Source organism: Anser cygnoides, chromosome 2, assembly GCF_040182565.1.
Source record: "Anser cygnoides isolate HZ-2024a breed goose chromosome 2, Taihu_goose_T2T_genome, whole genome shotgun sequence".
In the NCBI taxonomy this organism is placed as follows: Eukaryota; Metazoa; Chordata; class Aves; order Anseriformes; family Anatidae; genus Anser; species Anser cygnoides.
In genome coordinates this window covers 69170506-69189122 of record NC_089874.1, presented here as the reverse complement: position 1 = coordinate 69189122, position 18617 = coordinate 69170506, and the positions used below count along the sequence as shown (strand labels likewise).

Below are 18617 nucleotides of genomic sequence, written 5' to 3'. Positions count from 1 at the left end.
ACCACATTGCAAAAGAGGTTTGCAGGATTTGTGGTTGCTGCTTCAGTCCTTGATGCTGCAGAACCTCATCTTTTCACAGGAGAGGAACAGAAGGTAGGGACTTGGTGGAAGGGAGGATGTTCTGAACTTCTTTTTTCAAGCCATTTGTACTCCTCCTGCAGTGTGGGAGATAACCTGAGTTCTGAACTGTAAAGTGATTTAGTAAAAACACACCCTTCTATTGCACAGATCCTTCATATCATGCAGTTGGTCAGAGCAAATGAACGTTTTTTTTTCTAGAGCACAGATGAGTGCTTAAAATTTTTCTTATGCAGCCTCATTTACAGATATCCCCCCAAAAATACCAATTTATATTTACATCCATGCAAACCTAATAGGTTTCTATGTGAGAAGGGTGAACAGCCAAGCAAAAAATATTTCTAGCAACTGTTATCGTGGCTTCTTCCTTTTTCTGCACAGCGTTATCAGTAACAGATAGGGTAGGTAAAGTTTCAACTACGTGCCTCTGGACAGGAATGCTTGCTAAGATCTCTCAGGAAAATTCACCACTAGAGAGAGCTCTCCAGCAACCAGACAAGATTTTTCAATCTACTAAAGAAAAAGCCTATTAAAACTATGCAACTGCCAAAAAATTCATCTAGCTCACATTCGTTCCAAAATGTAAATGCACACAATTCTTTCTGAAAAACAAACAGACAAGCTATATGCTTGAAATTTTAGGTATGCATTAAACTATATGTATGAAAGGAAAACTTTCTCAGGAAGAACACTGCAGACTCATATGACAAAACCTCTCTTGATCAATTCTCGTAATGTAGGAATTACTCAAGTAATAAATGATTGCTGAATCTGGTTCTATTTATAGCAGGGCTTGCATCATAGAAAAAAATGGGGGGGGGGGGGGGGGGGGGTAGGGTAAGAAGAAAGCCAAAGCAGACGACAAATGTTTTTTTGTTTTCTTTTGTTTGTTTGTTTGTTTTTTGTTTGTTTGTTTTTCCTCTTTCTCTTCTAATTCCCATGTCGTGAGAAGTGGTTGCTTTCTGTAAATGTGAGCACAGTCTGCAGCCGTGTTGGTGTCACCAGGATGAGTGTCAACACACTATTTTTTTTCATATTGTTTAGCACGTTTGCTGTCTTGCAAGTTTCATGTATAATAAAAATGCCACGACTTGTTTTGCAAAAATAGAGATTTTGCCAGTCCATGGCCAAAATATACCCAGCTACATACTTCCCTTAATACTGCTGTGCAGTACAGTGTGTGCTGGCTACTTTTCACTTTTCAGGTCAGATGAATCAAGTGCTTTGGATCCTTTTCCAGTTCTTTTGTACTGCTGTTGAAACAGTAATATTTCGGTATTAAGGTAATTGCATCTATTTGAAAAAGCTCTTGTAAGTATTTTAACTAAAAGTTTAATTAATTTCTTTATCTTAACAAGATAGAAAATTTTATATTCATGGGCTACTGTGATGAGCTATTCCATCACAATTTTTTCCAGCTACTATACAGCAACATTACACAAATGTATTAGACACAACACAGGCATGTTGACAAACAACTCTTGATGAACAAGTTAGGTATCTCTACCACTAGAGACAAATATCTCTGCCACTGTACAGAAAGGACATACGGGATACTGAGTTATGTAGCAGTACTTTGGGTAATTACAGAAGATATCACAGACTGACATGATAATAGAGAAATGGCTACTTACAGATTAACTCTGACACTATTATCTTGATCTATGTTATTATTTTTTTCATTACCTGTATCTTTTAATTTATTCTTCCTTCTCTGTATCACACATATCAAGAAAATAGCAAATGAATCATAAAAGATTTATCAGGTTGAATTATATAATTGCAGTATCTACATGTTAAAAAATATTTGACAAAAAGGAACAAATTAATGCCTTGGAGTAACCCAGTAATCAGGCATCAGTCTGCACGCCCTCACCTCCTATTTCTGCCATCAAATTAATTTAAGATATATAAGAAAAATACCAGTCTTCTAGCTGCAACTTCTGACTCTTTCATAAACAGGCAAATGAAAATGATCTATACTAAATGTGTAATTTCAAAAACATCTATGGCACAGGCCAAAATGTAGCAAAGGTTAGAAGGCACTGAATACAGTTTTAGCACAGATACAACTGATTTCATCATCAAGGCCTTGTGACAAAAATGGGCTTTAATACTTTAACTAGCTTGCTACAGATATGGCATCATCAGAAGAACTTTCCGTAGTGCATTAATTGAATGGTATTCAGAAGATATTTATTACTTTATTATTATGATATTCTTCATCTTGGAGGGGGGAATTCAAATGATTCTTAAAAGTTATCAACGGTGATAAATTCACCTTTAAAAGTAACACATCATCATTTTAAAATTAATGTAAGAAAAGGTGTGAAATAAATACCTGTACAACACGGACAGCAAAAAATGACATATTTGAGCTTCAAAGTGCACAATATGGCACTGTTTTACCTCCTGAGAGCACTAAGAAAAACCTTGATGAAATGATCTCTGAACTATACACAGGTAAAAGCATGTGGTGGCTCCGGAATATATCCACTAAAAGAAGGGAGCTTACAATGGAAGAACTCCATCCAAGACCCAATCTCAACGCCGACCTCAAGCCCCCTGGGGCTGGAACATGATGCAGAAGCTCTGTCACAGCTGCTGAGGAATCTGCCGGGAATGTCAGGACAACTTTCTCATAGACTTCTTCAGTGCAAACTGAGGCCACGTCAACTGTAATTTACAGGAACTTTTTGAATGACTCATATTTAAATTTATCCTATTTTTATTATTATGGCCTGCACTTCCTATTTTTGACAGAGACCTTTAAATCACAGGGATTTTCAATGGATTTTTATGGTTCTTTCACTGATGGGACTACATTTTCTCTATTGGAATGATTTTTCAGAAGATGTCAGTGCGTGGAAGTAGCTTGACTGTCAGAATGACCGACAGGCACACAAAAGTTCAACAACTGGCTTGCACAAGGTCTCGGCCTGTTGAAGCTACTGCTAGGAAAAGAAAGGACAGAGACAGACTATGAGACACACTTTCTTATCAGCCAAAGGAATGAAGAGCCCAGCGTTCTTCCTCCTCAGCCTATTTCTCTGAATAATTCTTGTCCTTTTCAGAACAGGATGTTACATGCAATAATTGTGCAGCATGCTTGTATGCGGTGGGGGTGTAGAAACAGGTTTGGTGGGCAATTCAGGTTGGAAATGTGCCTCAGTGAATTAGTGTCATTTACCTCAGCTCCTAGTGTAATTGCTCTTGTTGCTAGCCAGTCATACTCAGAAGATCGAAATAAATTTTGATTCAGCATTCAGTTACGGGGTTTAATTGCTCTACAAAATATTACGCATTGTTACAAACACACCAGAGTAGTGGATTTACCCTCACATGCTTGCATATGAAAAAGAAGATTGCATTCCACAGGAAGCAATCCCCTTAACTGCAAATAAGAGGCTTTAAAAAATCTTTGGCTTGAATGAAAAAAATGCCGCCTTCTTGGAGCCTAGCCCACATCCCTGGGTATAAAGCCCACTAGGACTTTGTGAGAACATCAAACAACAAAACCATGTTCTTTGTCCAACCTGGAGTTCTGCTCTAGATGCAGAGTTAGAGTGCTACTCGTGCCTTGCCAAAAAAACAAATGCGTACCAGAAGCAAAACCAGAAGCTCTATTTGCAATATGAAAATACTGTTTGTTTGCAGAGAAAGAAATGAACCAACATTTTTTGTTCCCCCCACCCGCCAAAAAAAAAAAAAAAAGAAACTGTTCAATGTTTGGGTTTCAAAGGAAAATGTCATGATTTTACCAGAACACCTCAGCAGTAAAACATCTACCATTTTTCTAGTGTTACACCAACGTCCATCCAGTATATAAAGGCATGAGTGCTGTCAGGATGAAATACAGTAGTTTAATCTTCTGATTTTACAGCAAGGCTGTAAAAATTATTTCCTCCTGTGTTTTCTAAAAAAGTTCTTGTGACATGAAATGGAGAAAAACAAAAGCCGCATATCCCAGCATGGCTTTTTACCCTTAACATAGATGTGCGATGTTGTCTTTGGGCTGACAAAATAGTTTCAACGTTTCAAGTGTGCACTTTATTATACCTTACCCTTCCCCTCAGCTTCAGTGCCATTCACAGATTATTAGATTATCTAATCAGTTTATTTGCTTTGAATCAAGAGAAATTCAGAGAAGCTACTGCCATGAGCTTTCCACCACTTTTTTTTTGCTCAGGATTTTCCATCTTAAGAGACCAACATTAACTTGGACTACAATGAAAGGTGTTTTTCTTTCTTTGTTTGTTTGTTTTGGGGGGAGGGGGGCATTTTGTTGTTTTTGCTGTTTTTCTCCAAAGTTCATCTGGTGGACTGAAATTGTTTACAGCTCTTGATATTCTAAGAGGCCAGTACAATCTATTAACTTATTTTCTGTTTAGATAATCTTATTAGATCGGCAGTTGCTTTTGAAACTCGCAGCAAGAAAGTTACTCTTTAAACTGACAATACCGCAGAATCAGATTTTTAATGCACTGAAAAAAATATGACAATATAGACATTTATTTTTTGCTGTTTGTTTTTATATTTCTATCAGTTTCATGGTTCACATTTTCAATAAAAGGAATTCATAAATATATGCAAAAATTTCACAGCCTTTCTTAGAAAATGGCATTGCACACACAAGGCAAGAACTACTCAGCTGCATCCAAAATTATAGTTCTTTATATGTGCATGGGGAAATCCAGCTGTGAAAACAAGTTGAGGAACTGATAATCTTTTGGTGCAGTTATAATAGGCTCAAAGTATAACACATACATTTCTGTTTTAAATGTATCTGCTATTTCAATGCCCTCGTCTTTATTATTTCAATGCCTAGGGACCAATCAGGGAAGGGATCCAAATTTGATAGGTCACACCAAAATCACCAAAGGCTGCCTGTAGTCTCGCCTTCTGCTATGCTTGTGGATGTAGATCTCTATTGTGTGAGGTCATGCAGATGTCAGCGCATGGGACAGAACAGATGTGCAAAATTCCTGAAAATGGGATTTGTGAGAAGCAAGCAAGTGGGACTACTGTAGCACCAATTTAGTTTGGTTTAAACTGCTGTGAAACTGCAGCTTGGAGATGTGGCTCCTCAGCTTGGAGGTGTGGTTGCTATAAACTTGTTTTATACCTGTCTAAATCCTGCAGCCAAATGAAGGGAGTACCTCGTTCTCCTGCAGTCTCACCCATCCCCAGTATTAGCACTAATGAGGCAAGCTAGACAGCCAGACTGTGTTGTCTTGAAACTAAGTTGGGCTTTCCTGACACAACGACTATCATTGAAAAAGGAAAATATTACCTCCCAGGCCTTGTTTACGTAAGGCCAAATAAACACCAACTGGGGTGTAAGAACAAGGGAAGGACCTTATATGTGACAGCACGGGAAGAAAAGGATGGCCTGTACAAAGAGCAGCTTGCATTTTAGCGTAATGTGACGTCTCCAAGTGCTGGAGGGATGGCAGATAGACATCACCCTTTTCTGCCACTGAAAGGAGTTGCTCCACTTCTTACCTCCTGAGTCCTTTGCTTCTGCCCTCAGGACTTGTGGGCCAGCCCAGCTTGCTGCCACCAGTGGTCGCTCAGCTTGTTAATTCAACCCGTTAATTAATCCAGCCTGTAAGCCCAGGAACTGGCACAGGGGACAGACTGGGCCTAAGCAGAACAACACTGGTGGGCTCTAGACCCTGAACTCTGCTCTGGTGAGGCTGCTCCTTGAGTACTGTGTTCAGCTTCGGGTCCCTCAGTACAAGAAGGACATGGAGGCCCTGCAGCGTGTCCAGAGAAGGGCTGAGACTGGTGAAGGGCCTGGAACACAAGTCCTGTGAGGAGCAGCTGAGGGAACTGGGGTTGTTCAGTCTGGAGAAGAGGAGGCTCAGGGGAGACCTTATTGCTCTCTACATCTACCCGAAAGGAAGGTGTGGGGAGCTGGGGGTCAGCCTCTTCTCGTAGATAACTAGCGATAGGACTAGAGGGAATGGCCTCAAGTTGCGCCAGGGGAGGTTTAGGTTGGAAATCAGGAAACATTTCTTCTCAGAAAGAGTAGTCAGGCATTGGAACGGGTTGCCCAGGGAGGTGGTGGTATCACCGTCCCCGGGGGTGTTCAAGGAAAGGTTGGACATGGTGCTTAGGGACATGGTTTAGTGGGTGACAGTGGTGGGAGGGTGATGGTTGGACTAGGCAATCTAGGAGGTCTTTTGCAAGCTTTATGATTCTGTAAGTGTGTGATTTAGAACTGTTACTGAAACAGCAATTCCAGCCACTACGGAGGTTAGGGCAGTCAACCCACAAACAGACTCCGCGCACCCACCCTGAACCCCACCTCCCTCTTGCGGCCGCCAAAACCCCCTCAGAGCCCCGGGCCCCTCCCCTCAGCGCCTCGGGGAGAGCGGGACGGGCAGGCTGCGCATGCGCCTCCTCCGGCGGGCCACAACCCGCGTGGAGGCGGTGGGCGGGGCGGGAGAGGGCGGATCTATTGAGGGGCGGGGCTATGAGGAGCCCCCGCCCAGTGTCAGGCCCCGCCCCCTCAGTCCGGCGCTGGCCCGCGGGGGGGCCGCAACTTGGCCGGGACGGCGGCGGCGGTTCTGCGGGGCTCGGCTCGGCCTGGCCTGGCCTGCGGGGAGAGGGGGACGGCCGTTGGCACGGAGCTCCCCCGCGGTGGGGACCGGGGGCTGACGAGGCTGCCGGGGTCCGAGGGGATGCGAGCTGCGGGCCGGCCCCGCCGCGGCGTGGCGCGGGGGAGGCCGGGCCGGGCCCCGCGGCGCTGAGGAGCTGGAGCCTCCCCCCCGTGCCCCCGGCCCGGAGCCGCCCGGGATGGATCATTTCTGTCAGCAGGTGCAGCAGAAGGACGTGGGCCGCAGGCTGCAGGTCGGGCAGGAGCTGCTGGAGTACCTGCGCGACCCCGCGGCGTCCCCGGACGTGGAGCAGGACCCGCAGCGGCTCGACAGAGTGATCGACGAGCTGGCGGCATGGGTCAACTCCAGCAACTTCAAGGTGCGGGGGCGGGGAGGGGCCCGGGGTGCGCTTTCGCCACGCACCGGCACACGTACAGACCGGCGTCTGGCCCAGGCTCCTGCCCTTCCTCCCCCAGAGACTCGGAAATTTTGCCTGGCTTTGGTTAATACTTCTTGCTTTCTATTCCTTTTATCATTGCCTAAACATTGCAGCACATAACATCTTGCCCCCCCTCCCCCCCCCCCCAGCTATTTTCTTAGCTAGTAATTCTTACTTTTTTTTTTTTTTTTTTCTTGCTACCACTCCCATTCCCTTCCCATGCCGGGCTCTCTGCACTTGGTGTAATGTTTCCTGGGATTGCCAGTATTTCCTGCAGGCCCTAAGGAGTGCTGTTTCACTGTGTTCATATTTTTCTCCACTTAATGACTGAATTGCTTCTTCGGGTTCCAGTTGTAAATTTTAAGTTTTTCTATTGCCTTTAGGTGACTTTTTCAAAGACGAGAAGTTATACGGTATTTTTATAGCTACCCAATGATGATTCATGTTTGGCTTTTTTTTCCTGTGTGCTTTTGGCTGACATACAGGAAAACCGTATTTACAGTGGACATGTGGGGGAGTAATATTTATAATTTTTTCTGCTGTTGGTCAGCCGATAACGGTAGACAATGTAGCTTTATTACCAAGGGCAATCGCATTCGTCTTAGTGCTTTTTTTTTTCCGTTTGTTGCTGTATGTAACTGTCCCTGGTCTGCACTCCCGTCATCTGGTGGCGGTGTTGATCTGTAATGCTGAGCTCAGGTCTGGCAGCTGGGCGAGAGCCGCCCTTCCTGCTGCGCAGAGTCCGTGAGTTGCCGTCTTGTCTCCTAAGACGGTTGTCCGTAGGACCTTTGGACTTAGTGCATTGAGGTTATGGTAATTTTTTTTCCTATTTCTGTAGTCTCAGGAGGAAAACATAGGAACACCTTGCAAAGGCAGTGTGTTCGTGAAATGCTTATTTTTACTCCTTAGATTTGACAGTGTTGCGTACTTGGCAGTGTTTGCACATAGCACTTCTAAGTTTGAGGCCTAAAAATGATCAGGCTTAGCTGTACTTGCATGTATCTTGCTTTTTTTTTTTGTTAAACAAATTTGTTCCTAAAGGTCAGGTTAGTTAGAGGGAGTAATGTGGGTTGGATAAAGATGATTTACTTGCTTTTGAATTCTTAATCTGAGGATAGTTGTTGGCAGTTGATAAGCGTGAAAGCTAGGCAAGTTATTTTAAAACATCATTAGGTGTAAAGAGGAACCGGTTGGTCACTTATCTCAGTAGGATAACATAAAAGTTGTTTCCTGCACTTCTAAATTGATGAAATTGGGAATTGAAAAGGAAATTTCAAGGTGTTGTGGTGGTCGTTTCTTTTTATCTTTGTAAAGCAGGTCATTCTGCTCACTGTTGATGTAAGGTGACAGTGATGTTGGATGTTAGGACTGTGTACAGTTGTACTTTGTTGTAACAAAGGAGGAATGTACAGTAGTCCAGATAACCTCATATTTTGATTGAGGCTTGCGAAGGTTATTATGAAATCTTATAATTATTAATTATAATTCTTATAGAACTGTAATTGATGTATTATAATAAGTAGATTTCTATAAATTATAATAACTCTTACAGTTCTTACCATATTATTACAGTCTCCTTTTCTGTGTGTCACCTATTGGTGGCTCTTCATACATACAAAACTGCATTTCAAAGCATGTTGTACATGCATTATTAATGGCAACAGCACAAGGTCTTGGATGTTTTGTTTGAGATCAGTTCCAGTGTCCCTGTCTATGATGGTGTTGATCAGCATCTGATGTTTCTAAATGAAAATAAGGAATATTGTGGAGAATTGTGGTTGGCATCTAAAATTCATATTCCATCTTAAACAAGCATGGATGTTACATGCAGTTGGACTTGATCTTTGTAGCTCCCTTCCAAGTGAAGTATTCTGTTCTATGTTTAAATGCTAGGTCTTAGTTTGTTGGTAAGCTCTGGGCCTGAATGACGACAGAAGATAATGAGTGTCACAGGCTTGTATGTTTCTCAAGACAAATATTTCAGTAAACTTTGCTTTTAATTATGGTATTTCTGTTGATTTGTTGGATGCCTTTTTGTCTGCCGAGGAATGAATATTCCTAGAAATTCCTACTTAACATCTCTCTTCTTACGTTGTCTTGAAGGTCTTCAAAGTCCTGAAGTAATTAATCCCTCCCAGTTGGCATGGCAGTTTAATTGGGTGATGATTATGGCTGGCAGTTGGCTTATTTGTCAGAACTGCAGAGCTAGACGAACTAGAGTTACAAGCAGGGGATATTTAAAGAAAGTTACAAGAGAAAGCATTATTTTCTTGGAGGTGACAGGTATGGATAATGAGGGACTAACTAACATAACTTGCTCTGGATGCACTGTATTTGTTCCCACTCAACCGAGTGGGAAAGCTTAATTCTTCTACATGAAGTGCTCCATCTGAACATCCTGAATAAGAAGAGGAGAGATCTGGGAGCTCTCGGTTCAGCTCTGTGCTATGTCTGAGAAGACACGACATCCTATGAGAGTTTCTGCCTCAAATAAACACGAGGAGAGCAACTGGAGGAAATAGGAACAGAAGGGCTGATTTGGCAGACTTGGTAACGAATGAAAAGAGATGAGGTGTTAAGTAAACAAGCGTGGACTTGTTATCAGCAGTGTTGAATTAAGAGGTCAAAACCTTTTTGCCACAAGTTTAATAGTGCTTTTACTTTTTGGAAGTTTGCAGCTATTCATAGCAGTTTAATAAGCAAACCTCAACTGGTAGTTACAAACTATGAAAGCTGATCAGGAAAACGTCTGCGTTCATCTTTCTCATTGAAGAGGAGAGCAGTTACCAGCTGGAGCTGCTGACAAATCAGTAAGGTGGGATTAAGAACATGCATTGATTCATCTGTGAATGGCATGGAGTGAAAGTTTGTTGCACAGCACTGGAAGCCTCCTAGAGAGGGAGATGAGCTGTCATCCCAGGCTGTCTGTAAAGGGGTGTCCTGGGGACTTGAGTTAGGATGTCCACTGTGCAACCAGCGATGTAGTAGCTTCCAAAGATGCTTGTCAACACCAGGGAGTACCCAGAAGAGGTGCACAATTCAACCTTTTTGTTTCAGACCTCATTACAATCACAGGGTTGCCCACTGAACTGGAAATCGTTTGCCTAGCATCTTGGTGCTACGATTGGGTTTATTATACATCGGCTGGGACTTTGATTTGTTGCTGCAACCCAAACGTTTTTCATGATTTTGTGTTTTTTAAATGGCCATTTTCCCAAAGCTGTGAACAATAGTGGGGAAAAAATGAAGGGGAAAGAATTCTGAATTTTTTTTTAAAGAGAAGTCGGATGCAGAGTATTGAGAGTTGGCTGATAGCATTACTTCACTGGTATTCGTTTTCCTCAGACTTAGAAATACCTGTCAGACTCAGAAAACTGGAGCAGTGATAACATTTGTGATAATACCTCGGGGTCACTTGAAGCAGTGAACTGATGACTTATTCTTGACGGTATCACATCCTATTCACATTCTATCACATTCTATTACTGACATATGTGGTCACTGGCTTTATGGGACTAACGTGGATGTTCTTGGTGAATACATGAGAATAAAACATCACTGGTCTTGTGTCAGAGCGGGAGATTTTTTTTTCAATGTTTTTTTGCAAGGCAGAGTATTCCTTGGGTTTGTTGGTCAAAACGCTGAAGGGGGAGAGATACTGGATGACCAAGAAAGTGGCTATTGTGTTTGTGCGTTTATGTGGTATAACAAGCGTGTGTTGTATCTTCTGTTCAACAGAACAGTGCCAGCAGGAGGAGCTTGAGGGTTTCAGTAACAAAGGGAAAATTGGAATGGCAATTGGGCAAATAGGCAAGAAACAAGGCTACATGTAACAGCCAGGGCCACCGGTGAGTGAGGTGGGAGCTGAAGTTGAAAGGCATTTGAACAAAAAGGAGCGAGCAGCAGTGACGCAGAGCGGAGACAGACAGAGGACCAGGTCAGAATATGAGGAAAAATGTCTCAAGCTGCAGAAGTGCATGCCACACGGCTGTTGCTGCCACATGTCTGAACAGACGTATTTCAACCACACATGTGAAAACATCTCTTACCACCACACGTGTGCACAAGGCTATTGCCACTGGGCGCCTGAACATGTTCAGGCCTCAGGCCTGAGCACGTGTGTTGCCACCACACACCTGAACATGCATGTAGCTGCCACATGCCTGAACAGGCGTCAACATGGGGGTAGCTGCCACACACATGAACATGGGTGTAGCCACCACACGTGCAAATACACGTCACTGCCACAGGCTTCCACAGACATGAATGCTTGTGTTACTGCCACAGACGGAATCATGTGTTGCTGACACATCCATGAACAGGCACGTGGCCATCATACAGCAGAACACATGAGAACATGAGTGTTCCCAATACACACCTCTACACACATAAACATGTCTTGCCACCAAATGGCTCCACGCGTGTGAACATGTGTTGCTGCAACATGCCTGAACATTCGTGAACATGCGTTTCTACCTCAGAGGTGAACGGGCGTGTTGCAGCCACACACCTCCACACGCCTGACCACGTGTTGCTTCCATATGCTGAACATGTGTGAACAGGAGTGAGCATGTGTGTTGTTGCCACATCCATGAAAATACATGAAAGTGCGTATTGTCACAACACGCATGTTCAGAAATGTCCACGCCTGGCATGTTGTCGACAAACACCTGAAAATATGCGAAAATGCACCTTGTTGTAGCACACATGAACATGTTTGTTGTCATCAGGGCCCTGAAATCATACATGCCTGTTGTCACCAAATCCCTGAAAACGTGTTAAAATGCGTTTTGTCACAACACGTGTGAACACATCTGTTGTCACCATATGCCTGAAAACACATGAAAATGTTTCATCACAAGATGCCTGAAGATGCATGCACATGTGTTGTCACCCTATACCTGAAAAGGCGTTAAAGTGCGTTTTGTTACAACACGTGTGAACACGTGTGTTGTCACCTTAAGCCTGAAAAAGTGAAAATGTATTTTGCACATGCGTGAATGTGTGAACGTGTGTTGTCACCGTATGCCTGAAAACGTGTGAAAATGTGTTTTGTCACAAGACCTGTGAACACGTGTGTTGTCAGCATATGCCTGAAGACGCATGAAAATACCCTTTAGCACTACACACCTGAACATACATGAACATGCGTGTTGTCATCAAAGCACTGAAATGTCTTCTTGCTTTTCGTCACAGCACAGGTGAACATGCATGAGCACTGAACATGCATGTTGTCACCAAATGCCTGAAAACATTTGAAAATGCCTTTAGTCACAACACACATAAACACACGTGAACACGTATTTTGTCACTGTATGCCTGAAAAGATGTGAAAATGCATTTTGTCGCAACACGCATGAACACGCGTGTTGTCATGAAAACTCTGAAAACATGACTGCTCACATTTTGTCACATGTGCGAACATGTGTGAACACGTGTTGTCACCACATACCAGAAAACTTGTGAAATCTAGTTTTGTTGCAACATGTATGAACATGCATGAACACTTGTTGCCATACGACTGAAAACACGTTAAAATCTGTAATGAAATGCAGTCGTGTTCCTCTTGATTTTTAATCTCTGAGCTGCTGCACTTCGGAGTAGTAGTCGTCACTAGAGATTTTACAAATATAATCAGATGTGTAGGGAACTGTACGCATTGTTACAGAGGGAGATGCTGCAGATTTGTGCATTAATAAACAACAGAATACTTACGAAGAAAAGGTGTCTTAAAGGCACTGGATGACACTTTAGACCTAAGGTGGAGCTCATAGTTGGGAAACAGGTGCATAGGAAAACAGTATGTATATTCAAAAAGAATTTCTTATTTCAGGCATCGCGTTTTATATTGAGATTTTGTCTCAAGTCTTGTGTAGCTTTAGAATCTGGAAAAGAACATTAATGGAAAGCCTTGATGTTACCATAAAAGTTGATTTATATTTTAAGTTATTACAGTATTTTGCTTTCTCATTCTCCTGCATTTTAGCTGCAGTTACTTGTTAGCAACATAGTAATCTAAGCCAGGGATACTCTTCTGTGTTAGTATGTAATAAAAATGTGTAAATTTCCAAGTAAATTGTACTCAATTTTCTATCTTCTGTTTAAATGGAGATCTATTAATATTAAATTCATTAAAGTATTTTTAATTTTACGGTTGCTTCAGATCCTAGATTTTATGGAGGGCTTAGTTGTCTAGTTCCCTGTGGAATCAGGAGTCATACAATACTGTGTACGTGGGCCGGTCTTCCTCATATTCATCCCCAGTCGAATTATTTTTGGCCTCTCCTCTAGTGTGGACAATTGTTACAGATGAGGATTTTAAGAGAACATTGTTCTTGAAGAAAACATGATTCCAAATGTTATGAAAATAAATAGCTCGTAGGAGGGAGTAATTCTGCTTGTGTATTTGTGGGGAAAATTACAAACGCCAAAGCTTCAGGAGGTCTTGGGCATTTGCCCCTTCATGGGCAGCAGCTTGCGTTAACCACGAGGTTCAACAATGTAGGCTTGTGTGTTCATAATGAACAGTTACAGGAAATTAAGAATGAAGTCTTGGAACAGTACATAGGATAATAAAGGCGGAGAAGTGTCCTCACTTGCCAGAATTATTTAACTGATCATTTGTGACTATGTTTTTGTTTCTAGATAAATGGACATTGTCGTCTCATCTACTTTGTTGGTATATGGGAATTCCAAAGAATTCCAGTAGCATTTTGTACTTTATTTTGGTTTTTGAATTTTGAACAAGACCAAGTGAAAAGAAATAAAACTTCTATATTTTACAAAACAGGTAGACAAATGGTGTGGTCTGAACTGCTAGGGAAGATAACATTAGCTTCTCTGAGTTGTTCTCTCAGGAGTTTGGAAAAAGATGCAATCACTTCAGTGGATGATCTAGGTTAACCAGATTGAGACAAGCGTGTAACACCTGGGCTTTATTTGTTTTCTGTTTTAAGCTGTTAAGCTGTTTGCTTTTTCTGAGTCTGGGAACAGCTTGTCACCCTCAACTTCCCCCCCCTTTTTGTAAGGTTTTCTGTTTTATGTTTCTTTCAGCAGCTTAGGTGCCTGGTAGAGGAGGTGAGGCCTAAAGCAATATGGCTGTCCTGATACTGGTCCCTGCTTCAAAGGGGTTTTGATTTGGTCCCTCTTTCAAAGGGATTTTGATTTACAGTTTATACTGTGATAGACAGTATCTGGCAGTCATTTTTTAAAGAAAGGAGGAATGGAATTGCAGTCCTCATACACAATCCAGAGAGAAAAATGAAGAGCTTCTTTCAGCTCCTTAGTCCTCTTTATTCATCATTTGAATTTTAATCATTTGAAGTTGCAAATAGTAAAACATTGATTTTCTAACATTTAATTTCTTCCCGTTTTAAGAGAAGTAATGAAAAATCTGAATTGATCTAGTATATGTAAATATAATTGATCCAAACATATGCTGATAACTTTGTCTTAATGAAAGCTCTTAAGAAATTATCAGCTCTCTAACTGGAACTTTCTTTTTCTTTTTTAAGTTTAAGATATAGTGGTCCAGCTTGTTTGCATACAGAAGTCTGTAATTTCTTTAAAGTAAATTCTAAAGAAATCTCTAGTCTTCTGTTTTGTATATCTGATGCTTTTGTTTCGACAGGTGTCGTTACTGGGATTAGATGTTTTAGGTGCCTTTGTCAACAGACTATCAGGACGCTTTAAATCCTATATAGGAACCGGTAAGTGAAAAGTAACTTTCTTAAGACCAAAAGGTAGCACATTGCCCATCCACCCCCAGCAGTGGTAGCTGAACATGTAGAAAGCTTTCTGAGCTAATCATAGTTTAAAACAATGTCTGAGGATGTAAATGTATAGGTATTTCAATGCTGTTGTTGGAATTTGAATAATTTTATATTAACTTGTAAATACTCATTTTTCATGTAATTACTGATTTGTAGGTGGTGATTGTAATTTTTAAGGGTTCCAGGAATGTCTTTTCTGTAATTAATTTCAAGCTATATAGTTGCTTGCCACTCCTATGCTATATAGTTACTTACAATGCTCCAAGACAGTCGTCTAAAAATGATGTTAGAACATAAGTGCTACCTTCAGCTTGCGTTAAAGATTATAGGTTTTATTTGTGGATCATTTTAATTAGAGCTTTATGTCTGCTGAAGTCTGTGGTCTAAGGGGAGTGTGTGGTCCACCTCCTGCTTGGTAACTGCTATCTAGGTAAGTCTAGTTTTCAGTAGTCTAAACTTTTTCTGGGATGAAAAAGAGTGCTAGCTCTTATTCTTGGGTGAAATGTTTACTCAAATAAGAGTATTTCAAATGATGGATCTGTGAGTGCCTGACTCTGAAATAGTTGTTCTGGGAAATATGAGCAAACTAATCTGCTCAATTCATTTTGCTGCTGTCCTTGAAAAGAGATTGTGGTGCTAGGGCAGGGCATTAACATTGGTGGTTTATCACTGGCTATTTTTAACAGAAGGACCTAACTTAATGTCCTTATGCAAAATGTGTGTGTAATGTCTTGTATCTTGTTCCTACAAGCATAGCTATGTTAAATTGTCTGTCGAAATTTTAACTTTGCTATTCTTCAGGTTTCCGCTTTTGTTTTTAGTAGTTGAGAAATCAGCAAAATTTGAAAGTTTAGGAATACAAAGTTTAGTTTACGACAAGTTCATAACTAAATTAATTGAAAGCATATTTCAGGATGCTGTCGAATATTCTTTCTGCTGCAGTAAAGTGCTACAGAATTTAAATCTACTTTGTTGCAGAGGGTTTTGTTCGGCTGGTTGGTTTTGTATTGGAGTAGCATAAGGGAACTGGAGGCATATTGTGCTGTGCAGAATATTGATTTTGAATAGTGCCCATTTGTAGCGACAAACAATACTAGACTTCAGAGTGTTACTCTGCCTTGGTATGTATTTTAGCGATGTGTAGAACTTAAGAGTACAGCCATCTTACTAAATGGTTGTAAAACTTTCTTCAGTTCGTCTATTTTTGTGTTAAGCGAACTGTAAAGGTTGACACAGACAGCTCCAATGAAAAAACTTTTTTTCCCCTCCTATTTGATTTTTTTGAGACTATGAGTAAATAAATATTTACAGTTTTGTTCTCAGTAGCATTTATATTAAAAGAAGAAATGTACTGTCACTGGGTGACTGTTGAACTTGTATAGCGTAAGTAGACACATGAAGCCATGTATTGCAGAAGTATTTCTTTAGAAAAGTTGAGAAATAGTGCCCTCAACTGAAATTAGCCTTCTGAGATCTCCAAAATCAGGACCTATAGAGTGCATTATGCTAAATACGCAAGTCACCCTTGTGCATGATCAACTTTTATATAAGCTTAACAGACACTAAAATGTTAGTCTCAGTAAAGGCAGAAAACAATCTTTATTTTAATTACTTTTTTAAAGAGGGATTTATTACTTTTTTTAAGAGGGATTTATAAGATGAGTTCTGTTCGGTTGGTAGCTGTCTGACCAAGTCTCATAAGAAGATTTGGTTTATTTTCAGTTTTTTTCAGTGAAGCAGTAATACAAAAACTTTATTGTAAATGTCTGACAGTGTGGATAATCCAGAGTTTATGAGAGTAATTAAAAGCACACTGGTGAACAAGAAAACTGCTTCCTTCAAAAAAATTTGAAGAACTACCAGTTTCCCAAATCATATTGTGTCAACTTTGTAGATTTGTCTTAACATAATCCCAGTAAGACCAAAGACCCGAGTCTGACAGTGATCTGTTTGCAGATGTCTGAAAAAAATAGGGACAGGACAAAACTGCAGTGATAACTCCTTTAGTATGACCTGCCAGCTGTCAGTAAGTAGTCTTGCCAGTTTAGGGCCAGATGAAGCATAGATGGTTACCTTCAGTGTCTCCCCTGTCACCCTGTTTTCCTACAGCTTTATTGGGTTGGTCCCTGAACCCACATAGACCTTTGACTTCTTAAGTGCTATGTAGTGATGCTTAATTATGTACGGTGTTACAAAACTCTTATTTCGGACTGGCTTTCTGATATCTTCTTGCTTGCTCACCTCTTTTATTAAAAAGGCAAACCATCATTTCTTATATTTTTTAATGCCAATCTTCATTTTACACAACTCTTCCAGGCCTCTCTGCTGCCCATTTCCCCTCTCTCCTCTGTGGTCTAATTGTTTCTTGTACACACATTGTTCCACATTTTTTTATTGTTCTTGTTGCCCCTTTCATTGTCTTTCTATTGCAGTGCTTTTGAATTGAGGAAGCCATAACAGCTCAGATGCAGCATATGTATTTGTGGCATAATGGTGTTTGTTTTTATTACGTCATCTATTACTTTCATAATTACTGATGATCTATTTGTAAAACTGCTGCTTCCTGAAAATTGACCTAATATATTTATGAAACTGTCTGCTGAAACAACCTGTGTCTTGTGCAGTGATGGTGACTTAGGGTCTGTTGTCCAGGGTGGTGTCCGGTGATAGGAGGGGAAAATAAAGATCGTGGTATCAAGCTTGCAAATGTTGGGAAAGTTAAAAGCAAATTCAACTAAGTAACAAGGCTTTTACAGCCCCACAGGAGTTCTTACTATTATTTTGTATGGTAGGCATTTACTTTCTTCTGTTTTAGTCAAATAAATGTGAGCATAGTATTTTTGGAAGACAAACATAATAGAACTTTTCCAGGCAAATTTAGATACTACTTTGAAATACTCAAAAGGCAGTTCACTTTTCATTTATTGCAGTAAGTCATTTTTGGTACTTGCATTCTCACTGAAGATCAGGATGGCAACATAAATATAGCAAAGCAAGATGTATATGTAAAGTACCTTTCTATTCTGTTTTCTGCCTTTTTAAAAATAAAATTAATCTTAGAGTCTATGTGAAGTTTCACTTTTATAGCTATATTTTGTCACAACAGACCTGGAAATTTAAATGTATCTTTGTTTTAGAAAAGAGTGTTATTTTTTGGTGACCCTGAAGTGTTTGTATTCATGATTCTGAACTCAGGAAATGATGGAAATATAACGGCATATTACCCACTATAACATAGCAAAATACATTTTTTCCTACTGTTTAATTTCCTGTTCAGGTATCACGGGGATAGCTTTCTTTACATGCAGAAAAAAAATAACTGATGTGACTGAATATTCACACCCATAAACATTGCAGGCTTTTCACTAAGAACGTGAAGGCTTTATTATCCTTTCCATCTTTACAGTCAACATATATGCCATTAATTCATTAATTAGTGTGCACCTTTAGTTTCCTTAGCTGGTCTTGAACCTGGTCTTCTCCTACAGTGGGCGGTTCATTCTTCCTGTCCCTGCCTTTGCCTTCTGTGGCCTGGGCTATGTGGCTGGAACAACCACATTGCCTGCTCTCTGTTGCTGATGCTGACATCAGTGTTCTAGGAGCTTGGACACAAAAATTTTGGATTTGTTTTTTTTAGTACTTCCAGTGAAGATGATCTAAAATACTTTGCAAACAATAGGTGTCAGGCTGTGTATTAATTCATAAGAGTAGAGGGCTATATTC

General features: G+C 40.8%; 1 protein-coding gene across 43 annotated transcripts in view; it reads left to right on the top strand.

Moving 5' to 3' along the window:
- Window positions 1-6601: 6601 nt before the first annotated feature.
- CLASP2 (cytoplasmic linker associated protein 2) overlaps window positions 6602-18617 on the top strand; it is a 141681-nt gene continuing 129665 nt past the window's right edge. For 19 of the 43 annotated variants that reach the window (XM_066992363.1, XM_066992362.1, XM_048053548.2 and 16 more), the window contains exons 1-2: window positions 6604-7062; window positions 14753-14831. In XM_066992363.1, the coding sequence (XP_066848464.1) occupies window positions 6883-7062; window positions 14753-14831 (259 nt within the window). In that variant the 5' untranslated portion in view covers window positions 6604-6882. Of the gene's footprint in view, window positions 7063-7917; window positions 7936-14752; window positions 14832-18617 lie in introns of those variants that run through there. The other 24 variants (XM_066992334.1, XM_066992339.1, XM_066992336.1 and 21 more) reach the window with 5 other exon arrangements.